The 16,634-nt window shown below is 38.4% G+C and overlaps 1 protein-coding gene across 6 annotated transcripts in view; it reads right to left on the reverse strand.

The window, feature by feature from the left end:
• camsap3 (calmodulin regulated spectrin-associated protein family, member 3) overlaps positions 1-16,249 on the reverse strand; it is a 41,826-nt gene extending 25,577 nt beyond the window's left edge. For 4 of the 6 annotated variants that reach the window (XM_065263106.2, XM_065263101.2, XM_065263102.2 and 1 more), the window contains exons 1-2: positions 15,764-16,248; positions 1,750-2,015 (exon numbers count right to left, since the gene is read on the reverse strand). In XM_065263106.2, coding sequence (XP_065119178.1) covers positions 1,750-2,015; positions 15,764-15,896 — 399 coding nt within the window. In that variant the 5' untranslated portion in view covers positions 15,897-16,248. Of the gene's footprint in view, positions 1-1,749; positions 2,016-15,763 lie in introns of all 6 variants that reach the window. The other 2 variants (XM_065263103.2, XM_065263104.2) reach the window with 2 other exon arrangements.
• Between the last annotated feature and the right edge of the window lie 385 nt (positions 16,250-16,634).

Genomic DNA, 16,634 nt, shown 5'->3' on the forward strand with positions numbered 1-16,634 from the left:
CACATTTAGCTATACACGTAAAAAAGCGCGTATTGGTGTTTCATCCAGATGCACCGGGCGTTTTGGCAGGTCCTAGAGTGGATAAATCTGAACATGACACCCTTGCCGTTTCGTGTGTACAGCCAATCCATATAATTTATGATCCGATGACATCATCACCCCACATCTCTACCCTAGTCAGACCCCACTTCGTCACGTAACAGCAACAACGACAACAATGGCAGACTACATGCTTGTGTAGGTAGTAGGGGTGTCACGATTCTCCAAATCCTCAATTCGATGACATTTTCGATATTAATCGATTCGATTCTCGATTTTTAAAAAAAAATTTTAAAGACAAAAAATGATAGGCCATTATTATTTATTATTATTATTATTATTATAGTTTCACATTAACATGCACATTGCGTGCTTTCCTCGCATGGGGGTTTGTGGGCTTCACTTTACGCGAGAGGGCTTGGCCATAGCTGTATCCCCTCTAGTCTAGTAACCGCTTTATACACATGCTCAAAGTTGTCTTCTCGTTTTTAATGTATTTCTGTGGCAGAATTACAGTGCAACATATTGGTCTGGCATGTATACTACATCGATTTGAGTTTGGGTTTCAGTGGTTACGTAGATATTTCTTGAGATAACGCCATGTTTATTGACTTTTAAAGAAATAAAGATTGGATAGGTCACTCTCTCCATTGTGTCTCTCCGTATGTTTGCATGCAGAGTTTTAACAACAGTCTTGTTCCTTACAGCTGGATCTACTTTTCCCCTAGAGCAGCTGGAGAGGGAATTTGATTTATGTGCTGTAATCCCCAAAATTGAAGGATAAGCAAGCACTCACCCTTTCACAGAACCCCCTTCACCTCCAGCAAACAACCCCACTGCACTGCTCAGAGAAATAAAATGCATGTGGTGCCACAGACCAAACTAATAAATAATGACGTTTGTTGAACAATATTTTCATGATCAAATATTCGTTGCAGCCCTATGTCAAACGATGTCTGAATGTGTAATACGCATTCATAGTTTTAAAAATTTACATGGAAATTATCGTTTGTAAAAAAATGTTTTCAATATTTAAGTCTGTATTTACAGGCCCCAGAAATGCAGTTGTCATGTATATGGAAGGCCAAAACACCCTGAAGATGCTTATTTTTGTCCAAAATATGAGACAGGATCATACGTGTCCTTTGTGGACAGAAAAATTTTTACATTTGCAACACAAATTTCCAGTTTGGGAAAAGTATGGTTATGTAATCCAACCAATCAGCGTGAAGAGGTGTTTATATATAGCCATCCCTCACCTCTGTCCTGTTTTTACAGCATCCCTCCTCCACCCCATAACCTCACTCTTAGCTAGATCATTTATCCCAGTTAAAGAGGGGGGAATACTCTGGGGTCGGAGCCCTCCCCTCACACAGCACGCCAAATATGCTTTATCTCATTTCCTATTGATTACATGATAATGCAAACTCGTCAAAAGTGTCTTAAACAAAAAAGTATCAACAAGAATCAACTACGATCGATAGTCGAGTCTCTCAGATGGTTCACATGAGGAAAGCCATTAACACAGTTAAAGTTTCTGTCTATGAAAAGCATTTCAAAACACTCGTGAGACTCAGTTTCAATTAAATAGATAACAACAAGTTAACTCTTAGAATTTTAAGACACTACCAATGTGTTAAACAACCAAATCTAATTGTTTAATGTAAAAGGAATTTGCATACACAGCACATCCTGTACTTTACATCATACCATTTTGATGGGCTTCTTTTGGAGATCTGTCTCTGTCACAGGGACGTTCTGGTCTTTGGGTGACAAGCCTTTTTTGCTCAGGAGCTGTAGGAGGGCTGTCATGTCTTTGGGTGGCCCCTCGGCCCCCGGGCTTCCGCCCAGCAGAAGGCCATAAGTGCGACAGTAGAGTTCAGGGGATTGCAGCAGGCGCGTGACAGGAGGCTTCAGGTGCTCCTGCTCATACTGGTCACAGTAGAAAGGATCTCGCAGCTCCACTGGAACATTTTCTACAGGAGAGAGAGAGAAACAAAATGAGTTCAGAGTAAAAAACAAGCAAACTTTAAAACACATTATATGTATTCTTTACAGCATTTTAGTAGTTCCAGTCCTTGATTCTGATTGGTTAATAGCAGTGTTTTATTTATGATATAACACAGCTATGACTGCTGCACCCAACGATTCTTTGTATCACTGAGCAGCACCATCAGCAACGTAAACACATGTGAAACATGCAGCTGTTGTTCACAGTCGATCAGGGACTCCAGCGGATGGAAGGATTTAACTTTATGAACCGTTGATAAACATTTTCTGCTTTAATATTTGTATTGTGTGGTAACCGTACTATGGATAAGTAACAACTGATGAGGTTAGGAGGCACTATGCTTCGCATCAAGCCTAACAACTACTAACCGTGTCTTATTCTACGAAACAGCACAGTATCTTGCTCCTTATTGCTTACATGAATGATGAAATGAAATATATTTATATAACGATGGATGGATGTGCTATTTGGAGCTTCAACATATTGACCCCATCTAAGGTTGCACTCATACTATCCAAACCGAACCATGCCCCAGCACGGTTGCCCCCTCTCCCTACTCCCCCAGATGTACGCACTCACACTGTACTTTTATCGATCCGAGCCTGGGCGTGCTTTCGTCATTAGGATGCGATTGTTTTGAATGAAGCAGGAAGTAAAGCGCTCTCATAACACTGGAACGCTTAATTATTCGGAGTTGTTTGGTGCACGATGACACACAGCCCTCTCACATGCCATCATATTGCTTAGTTGATCTGTCACGTGTGCAGCTCAGACAGTCACGTAACCCTGCTGCGCGCATCAGAAGGTTTTTACGAAGATGAAGGTGAGTGGTTGCGCAATAGACGTCTCTTCTTTTGAATCGCTCTCAGGCACGATTGCGCTCACCCTACAATATAGCCCAAGTGAACCACGCTCCAGCCCACCTCTGCAAGCCGACAAGGGTGCGATTACCAAACGCGCCCGTGCGCTAGTCAAACGAACCAGGCTTTTGGGGTCAAACGCGCCCGAGCGCGGTTTGGTTGCGATAGTGTGTGCACCCTAAGAAGATAAGTTGATGGCATGTTAAAGGGATAGTTCATCCAAAAAGAAAAAATTATTATTACCTTGTATCTTTCTGAACCTATAGACGGTTTCAGCAGCAACAACATAAACAAGCGGCTGTTGCGGTCCGCACGTAAGTTCCGGTAAACTCCGCTAAGAATAAATAACTACAAAGTTCTTTAAACGTAGTTTATTTATATAACAAGCAAAAAAACAACACATAGATTACCTAGAAAACCAAAACATTTGTTATTTTCATCGTGGCATTCATTCAAGAGATCAGTTTAGTAACTAGTCAGACCATTAAAAAAACGAAACCGGAAGTAAGGTTCAGATCCAGACGTGTATCACGTGCGTCCAATGAAACCGTCTATAAGTCCTTCAATCGTTTTCGTAACAGATTTTTAGATATTTTAATATAAAACCAGGAGGCTTGTGACTGTCCCGTAGACTGCTATTCAATTGACACTATTCAAGCCCAGAAAAGAATTAAAGTCATTGCCAAAAACGTCCAAGTGCCATCACTTGTTCAGTCAGAATATTATGAAGCGACAAAAACATTTTTGTGTGCCAAGAAAACAAAACTAACGAGTTTATTCGACAATTTATTCTCCTCCTCGGTTGATTTAGTGAGCGTTCAAGAGCAGACTATTTTGATGAAAAACTGAAAGCTTGTGACTGTCCCGTAGACTGCTTTTCAACCGACACACTTCAAGTCCAGAAAAGTAACACATTGGCAAAAAAGTCCACCTGCCATCACTGGTTCAGTCATAACATTATGAAGCGACAAGACAAAAAAAGTAACAACTTTATTCGACCATTCCATCTCGTCCTTTGTTGATTCGGTGCGTGTACATAAGCAGACTACGACGTATGCACCATGACCTCCTGAAGCAGTTGTCAACATACAGACAGAATACTAATTTGTGCATTTATACAGGCTGTATTTACAATGTTTGCATTAAAAAAAATGAAAAACACATGCTGGCAACAACAAGTTGAATAGCAGTCTAGTACAGGAGAGTCACCAGCCTCCAATTTTTCATCAAAAATAAAAAATGTCTTCCAAGGACTTACGGATTTGGAACAACAAGGGGTAAGTGATTTATAATAAAATGTTTATTTTTGAGTAAACCATCCCTTTAATATAAATATAAAATACAATTATTTGTTTGTGTTCAAAATAAAACAGTCATACATCTGTGGAAAATCATGAAGGTAAGGAAGCTATGAGAACATTTTCATATTTGGGTGAACTATTTCTTGTACATTTAGCAAATGGGTATGCTATGTTTCTTGGGCAGTGAAATTTAATCATATAAACTCAAAGCATCTGAGACTTTATTCAAGCCAAGAGTCGAGCACCAAAGAAAAACCCATCCTAGTAAACATTTTTTCTGCATTGTCAGGTTTTTATAATGACCTAATTTTAGTTGTTTATCATTGCACTGCGCATATAAATGCACTCATAAACACACACAGGCATCTTAATTAGAAATCTGTGAAGATGTTATTGTAGTTACATAAAATCAATGGAAAAGAGACTAACAATTGGGAAAACCAGCTCCTCTGTCGCCCTAGGCCCAAATCATCTGCCTGAAAGAGCAAAGCAGGGATTTAACAAACCATACACGCATACAAATGTGTGTTTGTCTGTGTGTGATTGTGAGAACGCTCTCGTTCCAATGTCTTCTAATTGTCCCTTTGCTTTCCACTAAGCACCTCTCTGATAATCGGCTCTCGGGGCAACAGTGACATCACTTACCCCAGGGTGCACCACAGCTGAGCACAAACTGGCACACAGAACCCAGTCTCAAAAAGCCACGCACACCTGACGGCTTCAAAAGAGAGGGGGCTGAGGAACCAATCAAAGCCAGCTGTCTGAGATCTGGTTTTGTTTGATGTACGGGACAATAAAAGCACCGTTGTGCAGAGATCCAACCTGTCTCTCTCTCTCTCTTTTTTCAATTTCTCCCACACAAACAAAGAGAAACCCTAGTAAAACGATAAACGCCAGCTACAAATGTAACCTGAACCACATCCACTGGAGATACAGATGACACATAAAACTATTTACACTGAACTATTGTGTTATACAATCACGCTTTGTCACGTTGAAAATTTGGATGCGAATGTCTTCACCTGTGAAAGGATAGACAAAGAAAGACAGCTCCTGGGTTGGTGCGAGTTTCTGTAAACATGCACCAAACACACACACATTCAGCTTGTGAATCACAGACTTGAAACGTACACCCCACACACACCCACAGCAAACTGGTTCTGCCGCATTCACACTAATTGTGACTTCATAGTAAGACTGGCACTTTCCTAACACATCCATGTTAAGCGAGCAGCCAGAAGTTGCGTGACCTGTTCTAGGACACAACAGAGGACAAGTTTCAGGACAAAAATATCCTGATGGCACCAACTAAAAATGTCAATACCCGTGTAGATGTTTATATAATGTCAGTTGTATCTGATCTGGCCTGGTTCTGTAATATCTGTAATATCATCATTATGTCATCAGTTATCCACACATCAAACACTCGCAAAACCCATTTACACTACAAATTATATGTAAGTGTATATGCGTTAAATCCATTTTGACTATGTTTTGTTGACTAGTGGTTTACACCGATAAAAATAAACATTAATGGCATAATCAAAACACTTACTTTGTCATATTAAGAACACTGTCATTGCTGCGGTTATACTTGGGACGTCGTCGCTGAACTTTTTTGACAGCGATCAGCTGTAAAATATTTTGGTCCTGCTCGATTTTCGTTCACTTCGAGTAAAATAATGGAAAGTTTTTCATAATATGTGTTAGCATGACAGAAGCTTGAGGACTTTTTCCCCTCACCCGAGAGCCTCTTGTGTAAATTATTCGATTTGATGGCTTACGTTTTTTCCCCGCCACAAAAAACCATCACAGGTTTAAAAATGGCATCAAAATTACTATTTTGTTTTAGTTTGTTTGTTGATCACGAAGTACAAAGTACAAAGTAAAACTAGGATTCTGTGTGTATTCAAAGCGTCGCCAATATTGTTTACAATGTGTGGAATGGTGCGCTGTGATTGGTTGAGCGGATTTATTGCATTCTGCAGAGAAGGAGGGCATTTGTCGCAGTTTGGAAAAAAAGGGAGAAAAGATGACAGAATAACACGGCAGATATTGGATTTTGTGTCAAATGAAGAATTTACTTTTTAATACCAGATACAATACTGATTTTTTGCGGTAATTTTTTTTTTAAATGGCGTTTATCACATTTTGGAACCAAACTCTTCATATTTAGGCAACCCAGCAACCAATAGCCGCCATTTCACTGTCTATGTTAACTTTACACCTGATATAGTCCGGCTATGAGTAACCCACTTCTAGCCACAATAAAGTTGAATTTGGTTACAGGTGGCTTTTGCCAAAATAATATTATTCAAATAAAGATATTCCATCAATTAAGCAAAGTCAGCAGCGATTACAATGCGTTTCATTAATTTATTTATTTAATTTATTTTTGGGCTATGGTTAGTATGTATAATACCATTATATCCCTAATAATGTATATTAAATATTATAATATAAAATATATAACATTTTTCAAGAGTTGGTTACCTCATGCTAAACATGGGTGAAGTGTCAAAAAAATTAAGTGTGATGGAGTATTTCTGTGCCAGATGAACTACCTCAGGGTTCGAAACCAGTTTCGGAAAGTTTTTTACAAACATGAATGATTAATACATCACAATCTTGCTTTATTTCTTTTATGGGCAATTTCAGCGCAGAGAGTACAGTGGAAGTCCTTTTATGGGCACTTCAACCGGAATAGCGCACGCACACACCAGCCAAGAGCTGACACAAAATCAATGTCACCAAAGAAGTGCGTTGTTGTTTGTGAGGTAAATGTAAGCTTGTTCAGTTTTCCAATGAGCCCAGCCTTATGGAAACAATAGATATAGTTTGTTTATCCTGGGAAGCAGCAGAGTTGTGCGTGTGTGCTTGTTTAACTTTGGATTTCGTTGAAATGGGGCGGTGCCAACCAGATCACGAGTCGCCGACAGTAAGTAAAACTGCATCAGATGTGTTTTATTGGCAATCGGTGCGTAAGTGCACATAATGTAAACGACATGAACATGTAGTGAATCATTATTTACACAGAGATAATATTTTGTGTGTGTTGCTTGCTCTTGACTCGCTACGCCCGCGGTACACTTCCAGGAGCTCGTGTGTTTATTCGGAATGAATCAGTACAGCTGATCTGTCTTTTATAAATCTTATAAAACTAAAGACTCTTTGGATATATGAAGGATGTAATTAGGGATGCACCGATTTTTTTGGTCCGATACCGATTTAAACAGACTTCTTCTGCCCGATACCGATGCCGATACCGATATAAAACATTGGAATACAATACTATACAGCTGGTCTATTAGCTAGTTTATTTCTGCATCAAATTATTTTTACTGAACATGGATTGGATCTAATTAACATTCAACCAACCAACATAATAAGAGAGGCTCAAATTAAGCTAAAACAAATATAATAAGATAGCATGACAACCTTCAAAGGTGGTTTTTGCTATTCAGCATTTATTTTATTAACAACATTAACTCATTTTTTACATATAATGGATTTCTTTATGCAGTTAATTAATAAACAATCGGTATCTGCCTTTCTCATGCTATTGCCGATATGCCGATGGTTTCAAATGTATCAAAAATCGGCCGATAAATATCGGCGGCCGATATATCGGTGCATCACTAGATGTAATCCTACTCTACATGTACTCAAGATGAACATGAGATGACCAGAAACAGCGTGTGTTATGTGACTTTTAAAAAAACTTCAATAAGTGCACCGACATATTGCCCATTAACTGATTCACACATTTCAAACCCAGAATGCAAAGCAGGATGCAAAAGGCACAGCGATGTGAGATGAGGGCGGTCGATAAAGGCTTTATTTCCCTGTAGCACTGGCAGTCAATGAATGACCGCTCTGTACTGCACCTTCAGAGAAAAGATAGAAGACAGTAATACCTGAAAATAGAGAGGGCCACATTAAACTAGGACAGAATTAATGGGCCGAGCGCAGGATACACACCAGTTAAGGACTTTGAAACTGTAACGCACAAAAGCCGCTCACATTCTGTAGTTAAACTGCAGCCAAGCTACCACTAAGTGAAATAGTAACCATCCAAAGTAACCAATTCACTCAAATAAAACAAACTTCAGAGAAAAAACTGGACTAGCTCCTAAATGTTTCAGTCCTAGCAACAACCATGACAAGCGGCAAGTCAATTCGATTTCTATTGAATGTTTATCCACACATCAAATATTTTCTGAGTGGATGATTATACAAAGTTGCACAACATTTATGCGTTCATTGGGCAAACAAATAACTTCACATTGTAAAACTGTCACGTCACACCAGGTCAGGACACAGTTTGTGAATTGCTATGAAAAATTACTTTGTGTCATGAAAAGAACCAAGCTAAAGTCAATCTACTGAAATATTTATGATAGTTACTTTACAACAGCACATGCGAAGTCCGAGGTAAATGCTTTCATAAGGAGTGTGTCAGTTGACACAAGCAGTCCATGTCCTGTAAAGACAGTATTATGACAGCAAACACAACCTCCAAGTGTAAACATTACCCATAGCATGACTCTTTTTTTAAGTTCTCGCTCTCTCGCTCTCTCTCTCACACACCCTCATGTCAATTTCAATCATTAGAGAGGTGAAAGGTTAAGAGATTCAGGAGATATTGCTTACTGGCAGTATTAAACAGAAAGGCAAAATCAATGTACAAACCCAGACAATCACACAAAATGTTACTCAGTTCGACTCAAGTTGTTTTGCATAGACATCTCCAAAAGGCATCAGCAAATAGGATGTAGCGTCTCCACACCCTGAGCGACTGACGGATCAGCTGATCTTTACACATACAGTCGGTCTCAAAACACAGTGAAGCAAACAGAGGATTATAACATTACAATCCATGTCATATGACCCACCGTTTTACGTTTTCAACATAACGCCCATTTCTACAAAATACCTCCTTAAGGAGAGACTTGGCAGTCGACTTCAGGTTGTCATGGGAACATTAAGCATTAAAATCTTCTTGTGTGTTAATTGAATGCCGGCAGCTAGAACAACATGAGCATAATGTCCATCACACTGTGATCTGCTGGCCTCTGTGGTTTATGATAATCTACTAATTATATAAAAGATAAACATAATCAACACTGTGATTGATAAAAACCTAATTAAAAATAGTTTAACTGTGAATTCAAAACATTGCTTTACTGGTTTGGTCTGGTAAAATGTTAACTTCTAGCCAGAGTTTGGGACTACTGTTTGACTAAACAAAGGAAGGGGAAGACAAAACAAAAAACAGGTGGAAAGTCATTAAGTAAAACATAAACACATAGTAGCTTTAATCAATTTAGGTAGATAGTAGTGAGGTATTTTTACTTCTTTTTAAGGTCACATTCTTCCTGATCCTATTTTTAAACCCTAGTTAGTGTGTAATGTTGCTATAATAGCATAAATAATACCTGTAAAATGATAAAGCTCAAAGTTCACTGGCAGGCGATATATTTTCTTTAACAGAATTCCCCTTTCAAAGCCTACTCTCAAAAAAAATTTCACTTTTGCCAATTGTACTTAATTCTTTCATGTTGTGATAACTTAAAGTCAATGTAACAATGTGAACTTAATTTAATTTAATTCATTCAACAAAAAAGTGTGTCTTGTCAGCTTTGCTTAAAACTTATTTGTTTCGCCAACATAACATTGTTGCATAAAAGTAACAGATTAATAAAACCAATACAGACTTGCATCTCATTGGCTGAGGATTTTGCATTGTGTTATGAGTAATTGTTGTTCTGGCACTCTCTTGCAAAAGTGTAGCACCAGGTATGCGAGTAATAAGTGGCCAAGTATGAGTCAATGAACTTGACATCGCATTTCCAATATGTTTGTGCTATGTTTGATAAACTATATAAAAAAAAGGTCTATATGATTCAGTGTTATGGACTTATTAAATCCTAATTAAAGGAGGTGGAGTTTATAAAATAGCATTATTCAAAATATTTGTCATCATTATTTACATTTTTTATGTACAATTAACTCAATTTTTATTTGTTGACTCTACTAAGGTTTGTTGAGTTTACTTAAACTTCTTTTGTAAAATGAACTAAATTATTGTTTGTTGAGATTACTTGAGTAGAACCTGTTGACATAATATTTTTAATTAAACCCAACACTTCATTTTTTTTTTTGAGTTTATACAGCGAATGTCCGGTTTGACCTACATCCCTCTACTTCCTGCTTTAATGACGACAGTTTTTTGACTAAACTCCGCCGACAGGAATACGTCAGTTGCCAGCTAAGGTAACTGCAAGCTAAACTGCTATCGAATCACAACACACTAAACAAACTACACAATCAGAACTAGATACGTATTTCTGAAGGAGGGACTTCATAAAACAAGGAAGACATCAGCAGTTTTTAGGACAATAAAAGCAGCGGTATACAGATAAGTATGTTGTGTGAAAAACAGCGCATTTTTACACGTGAAACATGAACACATTTTATATGGCGCACTGTACACTGAAAAAAATTATTCATTCAATTTACTAAATTGTTTAAGGTAAGTGCTTGCAATCAATCTATTTAAGCTACATTTGAACAAAAGTTTTTTATTTTATTTTACTTTACTAATCTTTTTTGTTTAAATGTAGCTTAAATAAATTGATTGCAACCACTTACCTTAAAAAATTATTTTTTCAGTCTAAATACAATCAAAGCTTCAAAAACACAGAAAGAATGGGACCTTAAGTACATTTTTAAGTATCTGTGTTTTTGAGAATGTCCTTCAAAAATAACAACCCCAATAGGTCATTTGTGCAAGCAACTTATTATGAAGTACGTTTATGTTTTAGGGAAACACCACAGTTTTTCAATATTTTACTATGTTTTTACCTCAACTTGAATTAATACATACCTATCTTTTTTCAATGCGTGCACTTTTAATCTTTGTACAGCGCTTCTTGAATGTGTTAGCATTTAGCCGAGCCCCATTCATTCCTACGGCTGAGGAATATTTTGAGCGCGTCCTAAATATATTTTGGAGAATCTATGTACCCTAAACCCAACCACCTCTCCATATAAAACACAACACAACAGTACCAATGCAATATGCCTTCGTTTTTTGATGCCTTTGTACATTTTCACTGTTGTTTGTTGATGGTTTATACCATCATATTGGGAAAGGTGGTCCACTGAATGTTTTTAAACTATCATTGCAAAAGGTTGAGAACAAATGTACTTAATCACTACAGTCCACGTCTCTATATATATTTCAAAACACACAACATGCTTTTCTTTCTCATGTATGCAGAATAGAGGATCTACATTCTTTACATTACACAGGAGGATAATCTGGACTGAGATGCTTGCATAAAGGTACACAGAAGCGTCTTTAGTTAAGACAAACAAACAAAAACATACATTGTGTTTAGTGACGTCTTACAATAAGTCACACAATACACCCTGACAAATTACAATAATGATCATAATTCATAAACAGACTATCTCTTTTTCCTATGCATAATCTGTTTACCAGATGATCTGATGCTTTCAGGTCTTATTTTTCCCTAAATCCTTTTAAATTAAACAATCATTTTGAAGTCTCTGCTTATGTTTTGACCAGCGGCACCTGTACGCAGACACGCACGCAAACTGTACACACTGTTCTTCATCCTGAATGCAGCTGAATAAGCAGACATGAAAGTAACCTCAAGAGGCTCTTAGTGTCTAATCTTTAACAAAAAGCATAACACCGCAAAACCATTTTAATCCTTTCTTTCATTTAGGGCGGATTTAAAGGAACAGGTAATTAATCAAACAAGCGACAACTTCATCCATTCATCAATGCCTCACCTGTTGAGTCATGGTGGTGACCAATAAATGATTTCAATGTGACTAATGCATGATACGGTCTTACAGGACCAACACGTCATAACAGCACTGACTGTCCTTAAACATCCGCGTTTATCAGTTAAAGTCTGTCTTATGGTTATCAATAACAGTGCAGAAGCAGATAAGAGGACAAATTTTCCATTTGTGGATGGAGTTTGAGTTCTGAGTTTTAAAGATACGACTCGAGTCATGTTTGTTTTTTTGCTGATGTACGTAAAAAGTTTTGTCAGCGTCAATGGCCTACAAGAATACAGGCTCGAGAACAACTCTTGCCTGGAGTTTACAAAGTATGTGCATTCAAAACTCTTTTAAAGGTGCATTGCGAAACTTTTAAAAGGAACTTTGACGTAAATGCAATATAATCTACATAACTATATTATCAGTGGTGTATAAACCCTTACATAATAAACTGTATTATTTTTATTATTTTATTAGAATAAGCCACGGGTCTCCTTACATGAAGGTCACCGTCATGTTTCTACAGTAGCCCTAAACGGACAAACTGTTAGAGCGTGTTTTGTCCCTACTGTAGGAACTAATGTCGCTTTTCCATTGCATAGTCCCCCCACGGTTTGGTTTAGTTTGGGTCGGGTCAGCTTACTTTTGGGAGCTTTTCCATTGGGTGCAGTACCTGATACTTTTTACCTACCACCTCGGTTGGGGTTCCAAGCGATCCGACCTGATACCAAACGTGACGCAAAAACACTGTAGATCACTGATTGGTCTGAGAGAATCGTCACTACCAGCGCCATCGCTAACATGTAAAAGATTAGCTTTACCTTAGTGCTAGCTTGCGCAGTCAAACATGTTGTCATCTGTGCTCTGCTATAAGTTCCCAAACTCCCTTTTAGCGATGAAAAACATCCTCAGGATGAGAACCAGGAACACTATACCAATTTTTAGCATACCAGTTTAGGTGTACTTTTTGAAAGGGTACCTCCTCAGTGACAGCTACAGACAATTTTTTGACCAATTTAGAGTATTTTGAGTGGTTTCCTCAGGAGGAAAAGATCTGTGCAATTTCCCTGTCTATTCATCGTAAATCTGAAAGTCTCTTCTCAACCAGCCGCAGGATTTGGGTGTCACTCCCGTCTGCAGGACAAAATATGCACCAAAATTTAGTGTTCACGGTTAGAGATTCAAAATATGTCCCAATTATAAGCAACGCTGGCCTATTCAGGCTGTGCTTGAACTTATCACTCTTTTAACTGGGACAAAGCTCCAAGGATAGACTTTATCCGAAAGGACTATGCGGATTATGAGCCAAAAAAAACACAAAACACACACAAAGAAAGCCTTGCTGATAATAAATTTACATTTATGCATTCCGGTACACTTTAATCCAAAGTAACTACCAATTTCTATTTTTCACTATGTGTGCTCCCTTCGTACTACTAATGCAATGCAATATTAAATAAGCTAGGTGGCAATTACCAGCACAGCAAGCCTTGAAGTCACAAGTTCATCGCAAGGGCAAATCACACAACCAGGGCTCTGATATGAGCACAAATGTCACACTGGAGCACTCCGACCAGACATTAAGCAGAAACAAAGTACCATTTTGGATCAGAGGCCTGAAGTCAGACGCAATGTTGAAATACAGCCATCACTGTCACTTCTCTCCATGCAGGCCTCTATAATCCCGTTTGATTTCTTTCTGTCTGTGTGTGCCAGTCGGCCTGTGTGACTTTGTGGTCGAGCAGATCTGCTATCGATGCATGGAGCGAATACAAACACAGACGTGCCACTTTTTGGACTTTAGTAACTAATTACACAACAAGCGGGGGAATTAAATTCATTAGAGTTTATCACACCCAATGCAGATCCTAACGTTGGCCTGTTAATCTGCAATTTACTGAACAAAACGAAATTCTGTTGGGGCAGTTCAAAAGATTGTGTAGTTTAAGCTGTTTACATATCTAGGGATGGGCAGGGAAACTGGGAACGTATTTATGATAATGATAGATAGCAAGTGAAACTAGATTTATGACAATGTGAAGGAATCTTATCAGAAACTCGAAAGCTGTGCTGTATAAATGATTTAGCTTTTTAAAAACTTTTGTTTGTGGTTAAAAATTAAACATTGATGACTATTACATCCTTCTTGCCAAAACAAATCATGAATACCTTACATATCTTTTAATTGCCAAGCAATTTCAGCTTTGGGAGCTATATAATAGGTCTGATTTTTGTGCTCTTGTTCAACAAATTTGAAAGCATCACAGCAAGTACAGGAATGCAGACTTACAATCTGAATTAACGGTGCCTCATTAGGTGAACACAATGGGGCTTTTAAAAACAATCCAAGCACACACAAACAAACACACACACACAATATATGCTTTATACTGCACCCCGAAAAGACGAAATCGGCAGATAATCTGATGTTGACCACCATGCACATCTACACAACACACAGATCTGACTCTTTTGACTAACTAGAAAGACTATAAACTGTGAAAACAATCCTGACCGTGCTCCTCAATATTGAGATGCAATAATATTGGGGGCGGGGCATTCTCGTTCTTCAGAAATGTTATTGGACAAACTGAGTGAGTGCAGTATGAGTCATCAATATACGACTGACTGTCAGTATTTCAGCAGAAAAACTCCTATTAACCCCTTCAGACCTGATTTTCAGGTGTTTAATCATTGTGCCTTATTTTGATTTGGTTTGAACCACTAAACGTGTGATGTCAATTCCAGTGGACGCAGGGTCTGAAGGGGTTAAATCGTGTCATTATCGTTTTTTCCTAATTAAATCCCTAAATAAACCAAGCATTTTCATATAATTTTTTAACTTTGTGCCTTCAGTCACGTTTATTTTGAAAGTTAAGTATGGGTGTATTAACAAAAAGACTCGAGGTAGTGGGAGAGTGGGTGTGTGCACGCGTCACTGACACACGCGCTTCGATCATTTATATTACGCATACATACATACATACATACATACATACATACATACATGTTTATATTTAGGTCAAAATTAAGTTTTTTTTTTTTACATTATACCACAATTCCTGGACAACAATATGTCTTCAGTAAGGATTAAGCATGTGCTAATGATTAAGTCCTCGTGTAAAATGATTGTTTCACGGGCCTTTATATTTTTTTAATAATTTCCTATTTTATTCAGGCTGTGTAATTCAGTATAACGTTATGTCTTTTGAATGTTTTATTAAATAAATCTGCAATGAGTACGCTTTGAATTGGATGAAAAGCATGAGGAAGCAATTTGCTACAAAATGATCCGGGAAAGACGCATACATACATAAACATGCACACATTTCCAGTACATGTGACTGGGCGAAAATGGCCAGCGTTTGCTCTCTCGTATGGTCTTTGTGTGTAAAAAACGCTGAGTTTACACCTTGTTCACCTTCACACATGCTTTACCCCCGCAGTCACTACTGAACAAAGCGCAAATGTTGTACACAACACACACACACACATAGAGAAATAAGCAGCACATGACGCGAGAATAAAACAAGATGCGGGCTGCGTCTTAAAACCTCATCACCTGCCCACCTAGTCAGCATTTGGAGGTATCGCGTGTGGGTATCTTTGCGCATTTTGGGGGCACCATAGATTATGGTCCCCTCAAACATTCAGCTGACTCATCACGCGCCCTGAAATGCCGTCTATCTAGGCACCACGACAGTTTCTGAGACACCCCCACTATATACCTGCATTGCCGTAGGATTTTGCCAGCAGCCACCCGACGCTGGCGCAGATTCTGGCTCTGGTCACATCATACTGATCCAATGGCTTTATGTCCGGAACCACAAAAGTCTTCCTCATCGCATTCGAGTCCACCATAGCAGGTCCAAAACAGACGGGCCAGGATATTGAGAGGAAGGCGATGCGGTGAGAAATGAAACACAATCAAACAGTCATCTTTTCCTTTCACGCGACCGCAGCATTAGAACCGTGAAAGGCCAATATATCGGCTAGCGTTCCGGAGAAAAATAAAGTAATTCACAAATTATTCCCTTGTAGGTCTTCTTTATAGATATCCAGTACTGTTGGCGGATGTAAACGGATCTTTTTAAGCTCAATAGGAGCGACAACATTCACCGGGATGTTTCACTATTTTGACCCCGTTTCAGAGTCCACATCGCCCTAGCTGATTCGCTCCGTAAGCTACTGATTTCCAGGTACTCCATACTCCTGTCAATCATTCCGCCCTACTTCCAATCAGCTCACGACGTTGAAGCAAATGGGCGGGGCTAAGTATGTGAACGCGAGCAGCAGGTAGGGAGGCGCAGTTGAAACAGGTGCAGGACAGGTAAAACTTGCCCAGGAGGTGCCACATCAAAATATTAGTCACAATGAACGACCATAATGCCATTAATTGACATTGCATTACAATACTAAACTGAAAGCATTGTATCGTATCTACATTTTTAATATGAAACGGCATGTTTTCTATTATAATTTCATGTAGTGGCTATATAAACCTATGTATAAGGTAATGTATAAATATGTATTTAATGTTATAATGTATAATGTAAAAAAAAATGTGATAAATGTTAAACCCTATTATTGTGTCTGTTT

Source organism: Paramisgurnus dabryanus, chromosome 3, assembly GCF_030506205.2.
Source record: "Paramisgurnus dabryanus chromosome 3, PD_genome_1.1, whole genome shotgun sequence".
NCBI classification, from domain to species: Eukaryota; Metazoa; Chordata; class Actinopteri; order Cypriniformes; family Cobitidae; genus Paramisgurnus; species Paramisgurnus dabryanus.